Source organism: Dufourea novaeangliae, unplaced genomic scaffold (genome assembly GCF_001272555.1).
Source record: "Dufourea novaeangliae isolate 0120121106 unplaced genomic scaffold, ASM127255v1 scaffold8, whole genome shotgun sequence".
Taxonomy (NCBI): domain Eukaryota; kingdom Metazoa; phylum Arthropoda; class Insecta; order Hymenoptera; family Halictidae; genus Dufourea; species Dufourea novaeangliae.
The window spans coordinates 11,454,084-11,473,923 of NW_015373923.1; the positions used below are offsets into that span (position 1 = coordinate 11,454,084).

The 19,840-nt window shown below is 36.6% G+C and overlaps 1 protein-coding gene across 1 annotated transcript in view; it reads left to right on the forward strand.

Moving 5' to 3' along the window:
* The window catches only part of LOC107194629 (protein patched), a 78,755-nt gene that overhangs the window by 36,282 nt on the left and 22,633 nt on the right, over window positions 1–19,840 (forward strand). The window contains 4 exon segments of the mRNA XM_015584276.1: window positions 4,471–4,660; window positions 5,661–5,730; window positions 14,390–14,487; window positions 17,223–17,436. Of these exon segments, the coding sequence (XP_015439762.1) occupies window positions 4,471–4,660; window positions 5,661–5,730; window positions 14,390–14,487; window positions 17,223–17,436 (572 nt within the window).

Below are 19,840 nucleotides of genomic sequence, written 5' to 3' on the forward strand. Positions count from 1 at the left end.
GATCGAGTCGATTCACGCGGCCGGTCACTTTAAGGCGAGCCTGTACGCCAACGAGTCTCGCCGCCGGAGGTTGAGAACCGCCTTGATAGCGAGCAACACGGGTGGTCTCCGGAGGCCGCGCCGTGGCGGAACGAGCAAATACGCCGTCGGCATTTTTGACGGTGAAATCTGACTAGGTGGGATCCCGACGTACCTCGTGTCAGACGTCATTCTCGTGCCCTTCCTGCGTTACTTTCTGATGAATATACGTATCTTTCGTTTGCGATTTTGCCTCGATCCTAAAACACCCCTGGCTTTTCGGGTCACCATTTCGAGTGTACAACGATTCCTTTTTGGGATTCTTAGTACCCAGTGATTACAGGTTTTAATAAATGTATTTTACTTTGTCGTTTGAAGTATGTGTCAGTCATGTGGTTTTTTAATGTATTGCGTGTATTTGGTGGTTTTGTTGGGTGTCGTTCTTATTGTTATATTCAATAATGACAAGTATAGAGTAATTGGCAGTTTGATTAAAGGTATTTCTGGAAATACACGATTCTCAGGAGTTTGTTTTCCCCGTTAAGGGTTTTGTTAGATTAAAGGCAAAAGAAAGGATGTATCAAACTTTCTTTAATTGCGTTTAGCATTTAGCAAATCTACGTATAAAATTATTAGGAAATGTCAGAACAAGTGAAGAATGATCTTGTGCAATACTGTCTCGGGTACTCGATTGACCAATGTGTCTGTCTATTGCACCGCTAATTCTACTTACAATAAATATGTATAGTGATACAAGTCTTATCTGTTTTCCATCATGCATATTATCTTTTACCGTATCATTTTGTATCAAATTATTGTGGAAAATAAACAATACTACATCACTTGGTAATATTTATAAATATTAACTTAAGTACCAGTAATCCGCAACGTTGAGATACTTTATTACACTGTTACAAATGATATTGACGAAATTGAAACATGTACACTACGAGGCACCAGACACTACTGATTTTGAGTCAGGCAAGTACCAAAGCCGATAATTCAAGCGATGTTAAATTAAATTAATTTTCAATTCAAGTTTTTTAAACTTCAAATGAAACCTGTGTTTCTAACAAAGAACATTTTATTACAACATAACAATACGTTAAAACACACTTTCTTGAACCTTCGAAAAAGCTTGCAAACATTCTTTTGTACAGTAACAGTAAAAATGCACTGTCTTGCATTAACCCGAATATGCCTACCGTCCTGTTATATTCATGGCTACCCAACAGGTGCCTGTATTTTACTGTTTCTCAAGTTGTACATACAGTTGAATAATAGATGGCACCGTTTACTAAAAATTACTGAATTACATACTAAAAATTTAAACAATTCCTCAGAAAAGATTGGCTAAGAATATTAAATACAACAATGTTACAAATAAAAAGGTGCACTTTAACAAGAATATTTTGGCTATATCAGGATTAAATGCGAAATTGCATTAACCCTGTTTGAGTTTACTTTGCATTAATAATGCATAAAGTTTTCTCTAAGCACGAACTTTTGCAATCTAATATCCATGGCCGAGTCACGTTGCACACGGTCTTGCGCTTAAATAACTCCGAAGTCGATGCACGTCGCGGATGACTTATTTAGATAAGATCGCCGGGCTTTGTCGTTTCGTTAGGGGAAAGAACGTTTTGAACCATAACAGAGTTATTTCCACGTCTCCTTCTGGGAACGCTTTCGTTGGTATCCTGCCAGAAATTTTTCTGGGTATACCCGTAAAGCCATAGAAACGTGTGTTACGACACAGGGGGCTCGCGTCGATGTTTCTCTTCGGGGAATCGTCCCGAGCATAAACATCAGCAGCCCGCGCCGAAAGCTTAAAGTGGCACGAGTCGCGAATAAAGCGAGCAGCCAATCGGGTACCCCGGTGTTCGTGACTTTGCTCCGACCCGGGACGGTTCGCCGGAAGGCTCAGGTAGCCCACCGATCTGAAGGAAGACAACTGTATTCCGACTCGAGGGGGGATGGGCGGATTGTGTTTCAAAAAGTACTCGAACGATGAAGACCTAACCAATTTGTAATCTTATTTATAATTTGTTACGTATGAAGAATTTTCTATCATACCTCTCGCTCTAATAGTCTGAGCTCGCACCCGGCAAAGGAAAACGCCCTTACGGTTTCGTTATCTCTTGAGTAAGCGAGGGAGTAAAACCCGTTCCCACGGGTGGTAACCAAAAAACTAGGAAGCGTGACACAACTTCAACCGTCAAAAATTTCCTTACATGGAAATTTCATAGCATCCCCACCAATTTTTAGGCCTATATAAACCCGTTGATTTCAACCCTCGTGTACCGTCGCCTTTAGAGTCACGTCGCGTCACGTTCTTGTGAGTTGGTCATTACGTTAGTGAGATCGGGCAAAAGTTCCCTTTCGAATCCAGTTAACCTTGTAGTAAACCGTGAACACTTTATTTGTATTTCGGCTAGAATTATTACTTTGGCATTATTCCGTAAAATCCACTCGCAACCCCAGCATCGCCAGTGCGTTAACATCGAGCACCTATTTATTTCGGTAACAGTTATTATTTCATTATTACTTACTACTACGCGACAACACTACACAACACATTTGTAACCAAATACTGTATTATCGATATATTAGTTTCCTCTAGTTTAGAATAATATCAGGTCGACCGTTCCCACACTAATACAACTATACCGCTCGAGTTGTATTAGTTATAAATTCAAAGGTTACGAGGTACTAACTAACATTTCTTAACGGCTCCCTGATTTCGCATCATGTTCGTCCACTGGTGACTCCATTCCTAGAGGTTCCTTGATTTCGCATCAGGTTCCTCCTCGTTTTCAAACATCCTAGCGGCTCTTTGGCGTAGCGTCAGATTCGTCCGCGCACCTTACTAATAAACTGATACCATATTCCTTGAAAAACTTAAACTCGCCGGCCTCTCGCGTTGCTATGGCTCGGGCTCGTAACAAATTAAACGTTAAATTCTATCATATGAGCCGTTTTTTTTTCGATGTACTATAAGTTCACTTTTCTCTATTTTGAGTTAGTTAATGTTTTGTATTTTACCCTATCTGAAAATATTGTTAAACGTTAGTAAACTTAGTTTATGCTTTTAAGATTGCCGAGATATTTAAGTTTATTACGTGACCATTTACATAATTGTGTATTCTCTAAGTAGAACAGAGTTTTCGTTAATCTCAAATGGTCTTGTACCACTTTCAAAAATAATAAATTGTCAGAAACGCGACTAATACCAAATTTAAATTCATATTGCAGTTGAAGTAGACTTTTCTAACATATAAATAATAACAATTACAATGAAAACGATAAAGACGTTTATTTATTCAATGCAAAATTGTATTCATTTGATATACATTTTTGAGAATTTTCTATAATAAGTTTAATAAACGTACAGTCTGAAAAGAATGTAAGTACAATCGTAAAGATAGATAATATTCATATTTTATCAATTCTGCTTCGTAGGAAGTGTTAAATAAATTGAGTCACTGTTACAAATGGACTTATACCAGTTTCAAAAACTAAAACATTTATACAATTCCATTTAACAGCCAACCATTTTTTTCACTGATTTATGAAAAAAATGTAAAAGAAAAAGACATCCACCAGTAGCTTAAACTATGTAGCTTTAACTAATTTTTTTCATGATTGGAGTTCTCTATTGAATCTCTATAAAATCTCTATTTGAAATCTATTTAATGAAAATTCTAAAAATAAAATTTCTGAAATATACATAAATGCACTAGGATGAAACGAAGAAATCAGAATTCTGTGACTGTTTCCAAATCGTGAAAAAAAACTGCTCCTTGTGTTCCAGATTAAGCTCGCACAAAACTAATTCCTATAAAACAATGTTTTGAGGTACAAGTTTTAATTTTTTTTTTTAAACATGCTTTAAAATTGGTATATCTATTAATTTGTATATAGTTTTAAGGTTAAAAATTATCGTTACATAGTAGGAAAAATTATCTGGTGAAAACAGAAAGTAAATACCTAAAAAAATCACGAATATCTTATAAAATCAATAAGAATAATATTTATAGAGTGGCTTGCGAAAACTCAAACAATTTGTCGATCAAGTCTAGATTTTGGCAGCATGAATACCATTATAAAATGCAACTTTAGCTCACTACTAGATGTTATGAATACTAAATTCTATTCCTATATTTCATTCCACTCTATACACACGCAGGTGGATTCTAGTTAATTGGGATGTACAACGACCAATTAACCGGCTGCACCGAATTACACAGCGTTTATGGTCATTTTCACGGTCGGTGCATCTCGAGGAAACGGTTGTCCCGATTTAATCGATGGCCCAGTTAACCAAAATTCCCTCTGTCCGACCACGTTCCCAACGTGTGTTACCTACTGATTTTTAATAGTTGAGAGGTTTTATCGTTACTTACGAGTGTTCTGACGATGTTTCTTTTTCTTTTCTTTTCTGGGTCGTAGAAGGCGGAAGGTTACAAAAAGAGCTGTCCTACGCCTCGGAAGCACTGGGGGAAGCAGCCGCCTCGACGCATCAACTCGTCATCCAAACGCCAAGGCATTCCGGGACGAATATTTTGCACCCTGCCGCACTCAAAGAACATTTAGCGATCCTGAAGGCGGCGACGCAGGTCACCGTACACCTGTTCGAAATGTAAGCTTTTCTATTTTTCACTTTTTTTTCTCTCGACTTCCTTCTTGCTTGTTTTTTGCGCGAACCGATGCGTTCGCGATTCTGCAAGAAAGGGGATGACTGATGAGTCCGTGCAATGACGTTTTCCATGACTTTCAGTTCGACAGGTAGCAATCTAATCGACGTTAGCAAATTAATATCTCGTTGGTATCGTCCCCGTTAAATTTTTTACTATATGAACTATACTAATTGAAAAAATATTGGAGGACTTATATTCTTCGCGTCCAGTAGTTTAATACTTGCTACTAAGGTGTCTCGAGTAAGGTTTTCTTGCATATCAGATTTTCTATTAGATGTATGAAAAACGTTTGAATTTCAAAAACTCTTAAAGCGAAAGGAATTTGCAAAATATTTTTGTTGATAAGTGAACTTAAAAATATATACCCTGTTCAGTTTATTTATATTTTATAGTATAGTGTATAGTTTATATATATTTTTTTAAATAAACAATCTTTCGGGCTGGAAATATCAGGTTTTATAATCACACTTGTGTATATTTTTTTTAATAAACAATCTTTCGAGTTGGAAATATCAGTTTTTATAAACAAACAATCATGCATATACCTAAGCGATAACGAAAGAAAAGAGATACGTATGGGTCAATATCGACCCATATACGAGCCTTCATTGGTTCACGGAACCGTCAGCACTCCGAGGGCTAATGGTCTCTATAAAAATCGCTGGTGGAACCGCGTTTTATCGACTCGAAATTCCTATCCGGGTTGAAAAAATTGTATTCTTTGAACACTCGTATCCCGCAGCTCATCCCCTTTCTCGCGAACGTTGCGAACTCCCCGTAAATGCACGGGAGAGGGAAGGGAAGCGGCTCAGAGCAGGGACACAGACGATCGTTTCAAGTTCTTTTCTCGAGTGCCCTTCTCGAGCCGCTTATCGGCGGGGTGGGGGGTTAAAGGGATGCAAACTTGTATTCATGAATGCATGTGTTCCGTGTCGCTTGCAGCACGTGGAGGCTGAAAGACATATGTTACGCGCTGAACATACCCAACTTCGACATGCACTACATCGACCAGGTAATTTAAAACTACCACTACTTTATATGTAGGTGATACACGTAATGGTGTGTGTGTGTTTATGTGTGCGCGCACGGGTTGGTTACGCGGTTGCCGCCGCTATTCACGCATTCGTCGCGTGAAGTACGATACCGCGTTACTGCTCACGCACCACGACTTCCCGATTTCTATTAGGAAACCACGAACCTAGCGATGGCTACGATGACACTCTGATCGTTCTTTGATCCTTGGTCCTGATTGTGAGCCCTCGACTCTTCCTAGCGCAAACTTTGTCACGATTCTGTTGGAGACTGGAAGGCAATTTCGATTGTACACGTGTTTAATTTATACTTTTCTTATTCTTATAGAAGGTAGTAGGTATGATAAATGATTGTGAAATGATGTGATTGCTTAGAATAAGGTTTGATTTGAAGTCAAGCGACTACTTCTTGAATCTGTTAGTAATGTTTCGTATAAAATATTATTTACATTTTTCGGTTTGAAGCTGAACGTTTATATTTGCAGTGAAATCTTGAATGAATTTATATAAATGTTTCATAATAAATTTGAACAAGTCGTTGTGAAGTGACATTTTATTCTTTCTTTAAGTAATGCTGATGAATTTGCCGGGGTAAATTTATACGTACAATATTTCAATATAAATGTTAAAAAATGTCCGATGTGACGTATCATTTAGAACAGAAAAATAATATTAAAATAGAATAAAAGCGTTGGTGTCACATAAAATAAGGAAAGCTAGAGCTTAATCAGTAATGTTAAACAAGCGTATTGATTATTATAGAATTTGTTACTTATAAAAAAGGGAATACTATTAATAGTTCTGTACCTCAGAATCAGACTAATCCAAATCCCTTTTTATTCAAAATCGAGGTACATATACATATACATCATCATACTGTTCTGTCTTTATTGCAGTCATAGGGAAGTGTGTAAGTTACATAGTAAATAAAAAAAACTGGATTATTTTAACTACTTCAGGTACAATGTTAATATACCTAATAAATTTATTTAATAAATTATAATACACTACAACTTTGTATAGATATAGATATAGTCGATGTTTAGAGGAAAAAGGCGCGATCAGAGGTTTCTTTTGTTCTGCTGTCAAATTCAAATATTCACAGAATTCCGGTATACTATATTGACCTTTTATCATATTTGAAACAGTTCTATGGACTACACAATTGTTTTCATATTTTATAATAATGTTTTACATTTTGCTAAAAATTAAAATTACCTTCCCTATGTGAATTTCAAAATATAATTAACGGAAAACGCAGAATAAGTTCTATTCCAAACGTAATTTTTTTATAATATAAGTAATTTTCGGTCAGATCTTGGAACAATTGCAAAATTGCTTTCAAAACTTTTGAAAATTCACTAATTCTCGGTCAGATATTGAAACGATTACAAAATTGCTTTCGGAAGTTTCCGCACTACTCGAATAAAATGCTGTATAGGAAACGGTCAGACAAGATTCTCTCCATCGCTAGGCATTCTCGGTTTCTATTTCTCTGTGTTTCGATTTCCAGTCACCACGTCGTTCCCCGATGGCTCGCGCGTGGTCGTAAACGTCGAAAATTCAATACAATGCTTGAAAACCCGTAGCTTGGTACCACTATAGGGGATACGGTTATAAGTCGTGCGTGTCTACTCACGTATGCCGCGGCGTTTCTTGCTTTACTAACGAGCGAACACGTTATAACATCGCTAAGCATATACAGGGCGAGCCATTTATATCGACCCCCGTGGATATAATCGAAATCGTTGATGATACCGAAAAATGTTTCTGATAAATGTATAATGGTTTCGGGGAGAAAATAATTTGATGCGAGTAGTTTTTTTTATAGATGGACGTGCAAGGGACATATGAAGGTTAAATTTGTTTTTTTTTTTTTTTTTCAAAATACAGTCATGTTTTTTAATGTATTACTAGTCGATGCTGCTGGTCATTCCCCATAAAAAAGCATTAAGCTATTTATACCAAAACACCATTACTTTGGGAGATATTTCTCTTATACTTGTATGGATGGAATGTAGACAAATTTTAAAAGAAATGCTAGAAAACGTTGATGGGTTATTCAGAGACTGATTAATCTACATTTAGGCTAAAGGACGTAGCTCTGAACATCAACTTGAAGAAAGCAAACATCGTATTACTAGTACCACTTCCCACTTTTGAAATTAAAATACCTCCTAAACTAATGGTTTTTTGGCATAAATAGCTTAATACTTTTTTATAAAGAACGACGAGGTGCATAGACTAACACGTTAAAAGATGCATGATCCCATTTAAAAAAACAAACTTGACCTTCATATGTCCTATATACGTCCACCTACAAAAAGCTATTAGCATAAAAATCGTTTGTCTCCCGATACCACTTAACATTTATCGCAAACATTTTTCGGTATTATAAACGGTTTCGAAGATATTCATGGAGATCGATTTAAATGACTCACCCTCTATATCGGGGGAGGGTGAAAAAGTAAATGCGTGAGCCACATCAGAGGCACCGCGCGTCGAACACCACTTCCGCGACGTTACGAGCGACGTATCTCAAGAGCACTCGATTTTATGCTCCAATTTCTGTTTTTTGTTGTCCGCCTTCGGGGAACGACCCACTCCTTTAATTTTCCAGCGCTATCCCGTCGATTCAGCGAGTCGCGTATTCGAAGCTTACGACCCGCGTTTCCGGTATTCAATCATTCTAAACGGATCTGTCGAAAAGGAATGTGATGGTTTTTATTTCATTAGGTGTACCAATAAGTAATTGGTTGTACGTAGTTCCAATATGGTGAAATACAATTTGAGTTCAGAATATTTTTCAAATCTTCAGTTTAGCCAAAATGGTGAAGGATGATGGGAACAAATAACGAATATCGTTAAAATAGTTAATAGAATAGGTATTTAAATTATTTAGAAATTAATAGTGAGTTCCAAAAGAAATAGTAGACTACTTATTGGTATACCTAATACCATAAACTGCAAATTACGCTATTTATAATTACACTAGAAACTTTTACATTTCTATACGGGCAACTTACTGTAATACAATTACCTCCATTTTATCGACACTGACGATATATTTTCAAGTCGCTCACTCATATACGTGTGTTCTTTTAATATTGAACTAATTATACGTATGTAGTTTCAATAAGGAAAAATAAGAAAAATAAAAGATGAGAACATACGAAAAGAGATTGTATATTGAAAAGTGAATGATTAAGAATAAAGAGAAATATGCATTTGCTATACTATTTTTCTTATTATACAACAAAATTATTTATGTGCCGCTTTAACGATGACTTTCGATCCCATAAGTCAAAATGTTAAATTATTACTATGTAGATTGCAGATTTTATGTATTCTGGCGCACACGCAGATGTATAAAACACAAGAAAAGATAAAACTTTAACGTAGATCAATGTATATTTTGGATTTAACCGATGAAATACATTTTTCTTTGATTCTGCTTCCTACACAATAAATCGGGAAGATGGGAATTTGCATATTATGATAGACTGTACAATAGTGTCATAAATTAGGGAGAAAGAACATTCTAAAGTTCAATGAAATTACGAAATCAAGATCGATGCAATTTCAAAATTAATGTCAAATGATAGATGTGTCAGTATGCAGTGACCACTCTGAGCAATCTGCTAAATCACATGGCGGTGTCCTGCATCTCAGGCAAACAAGAATATTATTATCCTACAGCTGGCAACAGTCTGTTTCGCTTTTATGTAATTTTACATCTGTGATTTCTCGAGTCTCTCTCAGATTTAGTACTTACAAATCGATAAGAAAATTATTACCACAACTGGCAGGAGTATAGTAGATTCCTGTAAAATGTGTGAAGAATAATTTACAAAGCTGAAATTAAACAGAAATTGAATGAGAAGTAAACGACATTTGAAATACAGCGAGAGAGAAAAGTATGCGTGCATCGATGATTCTAACTATCAACTGACAATGTGTTTTTTAGTATACTACTATAAGTGAAAAATTATTTACCTCTCTGGTTATTCTATAATAATGTAGTTTTCTGTTAATGGTGTTGTCTGGTGGATATAATTATGATCTTAGTCTTACACTGAAAGTAGTATTACTAACTGGTAGTAAGTGTCATCGATATATGAATACTTTTTTTCTGCCACTGTATGTTTATAACTGTAACCTGTACCTCATTCGAGTTTTTAATATATATCAAGTTTTTACAAATGTAAGGAACCTTTTAATTATTCTATTTTTTATTAGGTTGTTGCGTATACACTGCCGGTTTCTTTAGCCTGGCACTTCATATTTGATTCAACTTAAATGAATTTTATTAGTTAAAATACGATTATTTATGTTCCCCAAATGAAATACAATTATTATTACAAAACCTCTAATATCTTAGAAGTAAACTTTTTAATTTGAAACAAAATGTTTGAGAACATTATTAATTATAAATCTATTAAATATAAATGTGTAGTTAGTTACATAAATTTGTGTAAAAAGATATATTAAAAAATGCAGTGTTTCAAGGGAAACTAAAATTGGTTAGAGTATCAATTAAAATTGAAGTAGCATCGTTTGAATGCATAAACTGCAGCCTGTATGCAACTACAGAAAAGCATTCACGCGTATGTGGTTGCGGTGTTGCAGGAACGCCTTTTCAACGAACCGATCTTGCCATGTCTTAAGCTTACACTCTTCGTATACGATTTTTTAAGCGCGTCCAAACTACGTGAAATTTAGTGTGTCATAAATTGCGAATGATTCATTACTCCATAAAAGCTCCGGGAGCTATTCTTGAGCTTCCTGTTTATTTCCAACAATCAGATTCCTGCTATAAATGTACAATGTATCACCAAATGATTTTCGAAAGCACTAAATGTTACAATACAGCGTATTGTACAATTAAACAGACGATAGCTATATATTATAAGTCGAGGAGACATAGTTTTTTGAACCGCCATGTGTCTCCACTGTAAATATCTGTTAAACATTTACTTACATTTTTATTGCGACAGACAAATGAAATACGATTGACAGAAAATAGCGTGATCCATAAATTTTATATGAAAAGTAATATTATGTAAACAGAGAAGTACATCTTCTTTTTATTAAGGGTTTTATTATAAAAGAAGCAATATGAATATTACAGATTTGCGTTTGTTGTAAGTTCATAAAATCTACATAGAACTTCTTGTACTTATCATATTATTTATTGTCTGTTTTAAAATATGGATATATCACATGCCAATGCTCGATTATCATATACATTAAAAGTTCTAAACTTTATATTATTACGCATACTAACGTAGTTACATCTTGTTGAATGATTATATCATTAATTTATCCTTAAAATTTAATTCATGACCATTGTAACTAAACTGCAAATATTTACTGAAATTCCCATTTTTAGACACTATGTTATAGAAATCAAAATCAAAGAACAATATCTTTCGGCTGTTTCATTGTATTAAAAAGTAAATGGAAATCATATTAATCTTCAATGAAATTGCTCTTTCATTACCGTGTTGCATATTTACATCTACCATAAATACATAAAATCCACGTTCTACTTGCAACTATTATCATTCTTCGCGTTTAGTAATGCCTCCATACTTGTCAATCACGTGACTACTGTGTAGATGGAAGTCGCTATTCCTACTCAACTTCTCCTCGGAACTAGTCAACCTTCCCATTCGTCCTTACTTTATCAGTTATGTTTTCTTTCTTTGACATCGTAGGCCGACAAAGGCAAGACATTTGAGTGTTTTCGCGATAAAGAAATCTCCTACCTACTCTACAATCGGCACACGGAGGTACCGAATTGCTACCATGTATGAAGACTTAAGAATTTGTTCATCAAGTATTCTTAACCCCTAACCATACGATTTTTGTTACGACTTCACTCTCAAGAATTACTTTATCGTTAATATTTTCCCATATACGAAAGGAATTCTATTCTTATAACAAGTGTTACATTTATTCTAAATTTTAAATGTTAATATCAACGAAATAGTATTTCACGTCGACTTAAAGAAAACGAATAATATACATACTTACTAAATCGTTATCACGTGTCTGACTCGATGTTGTAAGGCAAGGGGTTAACTCCTGGCTCTATAAATAAAATAAAATATATAAAAAATGAAAATCGATTCAACAAAGAAGAATATTATTCGGTTTTCTTTGAGTCGAAGTGAAGTATCACATTGTTGGTATTAATATTTAACTTTTACAGTAAAAGTATAGTTGCGATAAGTACAGAATTCCTTTCGTTTCTGGGAAACTATTTGATAAAAATGTAATCCAGGAACCTACAGACGTCAAGAAAATCATAAGGCAAGGGGTTAAACGAGTATTTATGTACGATATTTTCTTATTTTGTTATTCAGAGAACATACCGATACACTTAATCTCATTTCGTGGCCGCGAATCGAGGCGGAAATAGAGTCATTCCGTAAATGAATACAGAGTGAAGGTGGAATGACGACCGAGAAATAAGGCTAAATGGGCGGTGGTGCAATTAGCTGCGCATAATGACGGGGTATCGGAACACGGTGTCATGTGTGGTCCATGATCTTGCTCCTCCCTCGTCCTTATTATACGCAAATCCGAGTCGAAGGCAGTAAATATCCGTTTCTTCGCGGGTTGACTTCCGTTCTTTCATTGTTTCCTGTAACTTTCGATTCGTCAAAAAAAGGTGAAAATATTAACAGTCGGCTCGAGCACGGATACAGTAGTGCCTCAATTATCGGAACATTGTTTATCCAAACTTCGCTTGATCCAGTTTTCCATTATTCTCAGCAGAAACACGAGCCAAGTGGACTTTTGTTAACACTGCGTATATTATATAACACATGGTGATTTTGTGTTGTTACCAGTTTGCATAATCGAGGTCTTACTGTAATGGTTTTATTATGCATGTCCAGATAAAAGGCAGAAGAGTGAAAGGATCATCAGCTGGTCTTCTCTCTCTATTAGGTTTACCTATAAATAATTCCTCTATATTTTGTTCAATTCAGTATTTATTTTCTAACAAATTAGTACCCTTTTTACCGTTTCAATGATATTTTTCCCTGTTCTCCAACATTCGCCGTCATTTTTAGAAAAGAGAAGATGAACATATTCTGAATTTAGACTATTTTATTCGTTTATTAACATGAAATAGTGGAATATTGGTACACCTAATGTTTAGGAGCCCTTCTCTTTCGGTGTGGGAAATATTTGCCAAAAGTTTCTTTAAAAGCTATTTCATTCCTCCATCAGGTCTTACGAACTCCTTCTTGAATCAACGTCTACACTCGGTTCAATTATAGACAGCGGAAACGATATAATTAGTCCTTAACAAACAGCTCCTGTCGACGCAAACATTATTTCTTAAAATGATAATAATAACCAACGATGATTCTTTTAATGGCGGAACAATAACAAATTTTGAGTAGCAATTATAGTATTGAAGTTTAAACGAAAAACGAAAAAGTTGACTTCGACTCGGACAATAAAGGTACGTTTTCACGTGTCATTAAAAGTCACGGTTTTTCGTGTCATAACACCGTAATACTTTTTGCGGATGTTTTCACGCAATTTAATGTCATGAAATTTAGTGTATTCTGGTATCGAGTTCAAGTACAAAACTGGATTAAATGGCGGAGTAAATATTACTGTCTCCAATGTTTTTCTACCAATAAACACTACAAATAATACAACCACAGTCGACACAATATGACAATATAGTTTCCACCGTATACAGTGCGTGGCACTGTCTTACAAACGTCACTCAAAAGTGAAAATAATTTTATCTTGTGATATTGAAGTCGTGACATCAAAATCCAATGTCATGGCAACACGACTTTTAGTTTTCACGACGATAAAAGCCATGACATTTCCTATGAAGTCGTGATTTTCTGTCATCTGAAAACGTACCTTAAGTGCGATCATTTATTGTTCATTGTTTCGTAACAAACTTCTGACAGTGTGACATTAACGGCGGTGTAATTATTTCACATAAAAAAACGAGCGTGTCATCCTTTCATCGTCGAATAGAACTCAGTCCTCAATCCCTTGGACAAACGAATTAAACAGCCCACGGGGGTAGACGTTTCCGAAAGGATCGAACGGACAATTTGACAAATGTCCGCGGCGTTCCCCGAACGCCGACCGAAATTCGTATTATTCGTGAATCAAAATGGCCGAGAAAGAAAAAAAAAGAGAGAGAAAAAAAAATGAGCGGGAGAGGAGACTCGCTTGAGGTGGAGGACCGCCCTATTCGAGTTTCCAGGAACACACAGGTGGTCAGGGCCGTAATGTCCCGCTACCAAGAAAAACCTTATGGCGATCGTTAGTATCCACTATCGGAAGAAAAGAAGAAATAATCGTAAATCGGAGCCGAGAACGTACGGCCGCGCCATTAAGTAATCATGATGATTAAATGCCGGCCGAATCATAATAATTATCGTCGGAGCCGACATGGATGAAAATTGTATTATGTTCCTGGGCCGGCCGCGTGGTACGAATTTATCTCGCCCCGATCGATGGTTCATTAATCGAAAACTCGCTAAATCGATTATTCCACCGGGGCCCCCGCTCACCGCGTAATTTTTCAATTACACCCGAGAAAGCACATTCCTTCGGGCGTCCTGACCGGGCCACCGTTGTTTTTAGATCTTCGATAGTATCATGCCATGCGCCATCATTACGCCCCTCGACTGTTTCTGGGAAGGCAGCAAACTGTTGGGACCGGAGTATCCCGTTCACATACCGTAAGTACAAGAAAAACCATTCCTGTTCTCTCTCCGACTGCAAATAATTAAGCCCGGAATAATTTGTATCGCGTCCCGTATCCGGTAATCACCGATAGCCGCCAGTCGATTATATTTCAATTTGTAAATTGATTCACCGAAGTTGAATGGGAAAGTTGATCGTCCGAGTCGTTCGCGACGCGCGATTCTCGACGATGACCTCGAGCAACCTTGTTGGCGAGATGTTATAGAAAAATTATTGTAATTTAATTTAAAACGTAATTATGCATAGATACATGCTATTCTATCGAATTATTCTAAGTTGTTACCGATACGGTCAACGCCCTTTATACAGGTGTTTCACGACAAGCGCCAAGAAATAGTGCCTAAACTATTCATTTTATTACAAATATGCTATTTATAAATCGTTGAATTCGTATTCTTTTTTGTTTAACGGAATATCAACCCAGGAATATGGTTTCATTAACCTTGATCTAGGGCTTTAGAAACTTTACGCGCTATTCTAGCTAACAGAAACTAAGGTCAATGTCCCTATTTCTAATCATGTAAGAATTCTGCTATCGCAGAAATTAATTATTATTATTTATTTATCCAACGATCGACAAAAAAACTTAAACCTCCCTTTATAATTAAATTTAGATAAAAATATTTTTAAAAACATTTTAACTTAATAATAGGTAATTTAATATGAAGTATAAAACGCCCCTATTTCTGCTCAGCGAAAATGGAAGTGCCAAAACCAAAACTTTAGCGAACAGTATTAAAGAATCCGTAAGTTTTTTTTAGTAAAAATGAAGCGTCCACGTGTAACTCACGATTGCAACGGAACCGCTCAAATCGCGTTTCTTTACGACGGACACACTTATTAAATTTGTTTCTATTAAAATACTGCCATCTATTGAACAACGAGCTATAGCATTTTGTATGGAAATACTGAACTAATTGCAATCATTTTTTGTATAACTAATTTATTATTTAACTTTTTACATTAAATAAAAAATATATGTACTGAGCAAAAATCGGGATGTGATTAGAAATAGGGACATTGACCTTAAAGCGTGTAAGGTTGTTTGTTTATATTAGTATTTTACGAGAAGACCAGCAGATTTTGAAGAAATGCGTTTCAAAACACACTTATAGACGGATGAATAGGGGCCTGCCTGGACCCCAAATAGTCTTCTAGTCATCGTCATCGTCTTGTTAAGGGAAAATCAAGTTGTCTTGAAAATCAACTAATCTTTAGAATAGTTTAGGCGCTATTTCAATTGGTGCGTATTGTGGGATACCCAGTACTATTGCAATATATGAACAATATAATTTTTCTGTAAAACAACTGCATGTAGAATATTACCATATGCAAACAATTGAAAATACGGTAGAACTTCTCGTAACCGAACTTCCGTCATTCTTCACTATTCAGAAGAATCTGTTATACAAACATTCAATCGTCTGCACATATATGTATATTCATACACAGCTTGTAGTCAATATACAGCCGCCTCTGAAAGTAAGTTAACGCTCCCTCTAAACTGTTTCAATTTATAAACAATAATGAACGACATATTGCTATGAGACGAGACGTTTTGTGTTTCTTTTGTCATTTATTCGAGTATCACTGGCGTGTTCAGCATTTATTTTAGAAGCATTTTGCTGAAATGTTATATTAAATATGGCTGATCGTTAACTAACTTTCCGAGCCCAGTGCATGTCTAATAAACTCTCAAATTTCTAACCAACCGTGTATAACGGTATTAATTTTTCTTTCCATCATTGTACTATTTGTATTTCTTCTTCCAATATATTAAGTTGTTGCATAATAAATATCGTTATTGAACTGCAGAGTTTGACCTATTATAACTTATCTTGAAAAGAAGATTTTTAATCGAAATAAGAACCATTTGAATCGATACGCTTTTCCTAACGATTTTAAGATGACTGAAATGAAACACGATGATAAACAAATACCAATATCAAAAAAGCAAGTACAATAAATAGTGAAAACTAAATAAGAAAGATTTTCTAATATAACAGAAGGTAATATGCATTTTAATTCATTTTAGAACAATAAAAACGTAAATTTTGTTTCATTATATATACAGAATAACTTACAATTTTTAATCGCGTTATATGGGGACAGTAGCGCACTGCGTTAGAGAAATCCATCCTACTGTATTTTATTATCCAAAAATTTGCTCATCCGCATTGACCTATCTTCCACTTACTTCCGATACGAAAAGTTCTACTGTTTTCCAAAATCGCAAAAATTATTCGCAATGAAAAATAACCCGTTCATATACGAAAATGACCAACTCCACCCTTCGAATTTCTTCAACTTCTAACGCCAATGTGTTTCATGAGTGTTTAATCTTTTACATTTTTGTGGAGTTCCTCATTTTGGCGAATGAACGGCTGAAATGTCGCAGTCTCCACCAGCATGGTCGTAGTCAGGGGGGCAGAGGGTGCACCCTCCCCCCTGAACGGAAAAAAGTGGGTTCTGCACTACTTTAAAAGAAAAGAATTGGACCGTGCTCCTTCCTTTCGGAGGAAAAAAATTACATTGCCCCCCCCCCCTACTGATAACCTGGCTACGCCCATGTCCACCAGTGACCGAAACACCCTCGAAGAGGTCCGCCGTGTCCATAACCACTTTTCAGAACGAACACACTCCACTCCGAAAATTTTGTAACATATTCATCTTTTTTTTTTTTCTATATCCCGTGTCGTTTCCACGGCAGCTGGACGCAGACGAACAAGCCCGTACAGTGGACGAACCTGAATCCGTCCGGCATGCTGGACGAGATGAAGAAACTGCAGTTCGTGTTTCCGTTCAGAACGCTGGAGGATTACATGAAGCGAGCCGGGATAACGAATGGCTACCAGAGCAAACCGTGCCTCGACCCGACGGACCCGGAATGCCCGGAAACCGCGCCCAATAAAAAATCCCAGCAGGTAAGCAAGAGGCCCGTTGTTGTCCCCGAGATTTTTGTTCGCGGCAACCTCTCGACCGATTAAGGCGAGAAACTCACGGGGGCCCCGTGTGTAATTGTTGATTCACGGGTAGCCGCGTGTTTCGTGACGTTTCTCTCTCTCTCTTCCCCCTCTCTCTCTCTCTCTCTCTCTCTCTCTCCCTCTCTCTCTTTCTCCCTCTTTCTGTCTCTTTCTTTTTCTGTCTCTCTGCCTTTTAATAACGGCCACGTAGCACGCCCGACAAATTCGGATTACGTCTCACGTGCGTGCGAAAAAAAAAAACGGACGAGGCTAATTGCTTCCGGTAAAAGGGGCTTCGGACGGACGCGTTTTTTCCCTCGCAACTATTTACCCGTTTATCTCTGTATCTTCCTCTCCCTCTTTATGTGTGTGGGTATACAAGGTGTCCCGTAGTCCCGTGTCAGTACTGTACCAAGATGAATCGAATCCTTGTGTGGTCCAATGTCGCCAACCTGGAGGCTAGGTAGACTATTGCTGAGAACACGCGGACTGGTCAGAGGAGCACGTATGAGCATTCCACGAAGTCAGAGTTATTTCTTTAATACTAGCACTACCAGCGTTGTATGTACCCTAAATTACATTGTATGTTGTGTAGTAATATACAGGGTGTTCCAAAATAGCTTCGACTCTCGGAAATGAGGAATTCCTAGGATGATTTCAAATAACTTTTTCCTTAGCAAAAGTGTGATCCGAGGCTTTGTTAACGAGATATTAACGAAAAACCCCGACCAATCAGAGCGTCAGTCTGCCGGCCGATCTTCCGCGGTAACGTTGACTACCAATCGCAGCGCGTAGTCAACGCTGCCACGGAAGTACGGCCGGTAGTCTGGCGCTCTGATTGGTCGGGGTTTGTTTGTTAATATCTCGTTAACAAAGCCTCGGATCACACTTTTGCTAAGGAAAAAGTTATTTGAAATCATCCCAGAAATTCCTCATTTCCGGGGACGAAGCTATTTTGGGACACCTTGTATAGTGGGTGGTTTTATCTAAAGGTACCATTATGTCTTCTCGCCATTTTTCTCTGTAGCGGTTCTTGTCAGTTGAACATTGACTATGGCGCGTAGTTCGGATGCTGACAATTTATTAGGAAGAGTTTAACGCTTCAACAACGTGTTTTAGCGATTAAAACGTTTTATGAAAATGGATCATCAATGTTGAATACTCAAAGAATGTTACGTATTTATTTTGGTTTGCAACATGCGCGTTCAGCGAAGCAAATACGGCGTGTAATCGAAAATTACGAAACGCTGTAGACACTGCAAGATACGCGGAAGCCTGGCGAAGTTTGTACAACACGGACGCTATAAAACATTGATGCTGTGAGAGATAGTATTAGTGAAAAGACAGGGACCTCCGTTTGGACGTCGTGCACAAGAATTAGACGTTCCTCCGACCACAAGATGGAAAATTTTAGGGGAAGATTTGAATTTTCATCCTTACAGAATTAAATTAACACAACAGAACAAACAGAAACTAGGCGTTTCTCCGACCTCTAAATAGATAATTTAAAGAGAATATTGGAACTTTCATCTTTACAAAATTCAATTAACAAAACAGCTACAAGAAAATGACTCGCATAACAATGCGAAGTCTAAAGGTTTCCAGGCTGAATGATATAAAAATCAAGTGATGTCGATTAGCCACCTCGTTCACATGTTTTAACCACGCCAGATTTTTTTTCTGCGAGGCTATTTGGAGGAAAGAATCTACACTAACAAGCCGATATTCAACAAATCACCCCTGAAATGTGTACAATTGTAATGAAAATTGTGATCGAAAAAGCCCGTATTTGGAATGTAGCCAGAGACGGTCGTTTGGTCGATGTCATATTCCACAAATAATGCCATTAATTGAATAAACGATACGCAACAAAAAATTATAAATGTTTTATTTAAACATTATTTCAAAAGAAAATGATACCCTTAAATAAAAACCACCTCGTTCTGACATAATCTGACAAAAAATGTTTTAAACCAAAGTTAGTTAGTAATTAATAGACAAGAAATTGTAATATTAAAAAGTGCCAAAAAACTTTGTCTGCAATAAAAAATTAGGGTCACCTTCAAAATAAATTCGTAGGTCACTGTGAATGTGAATGTAGAAAAGGTTAGGAATGTCAAATGAAGAAAATGTTTTCTTTCTAGAAATTAATGATTTTATTTTTTCATAATGCGATTCTTATTAAATCATCGCAACATGATGACTACACTTACGGAATGCTCCGTCAAAACTGTTGTAATGAACTCATTGTAGAAACGGAATAACATCGTCTAAAAAGCAACCGATGAGTGACATTCAGTTGTAAACATTGAAAAACGGGAACGCGAGCGCGAGATATCTCGTTCAAAACAGCACGTGAAAGAGT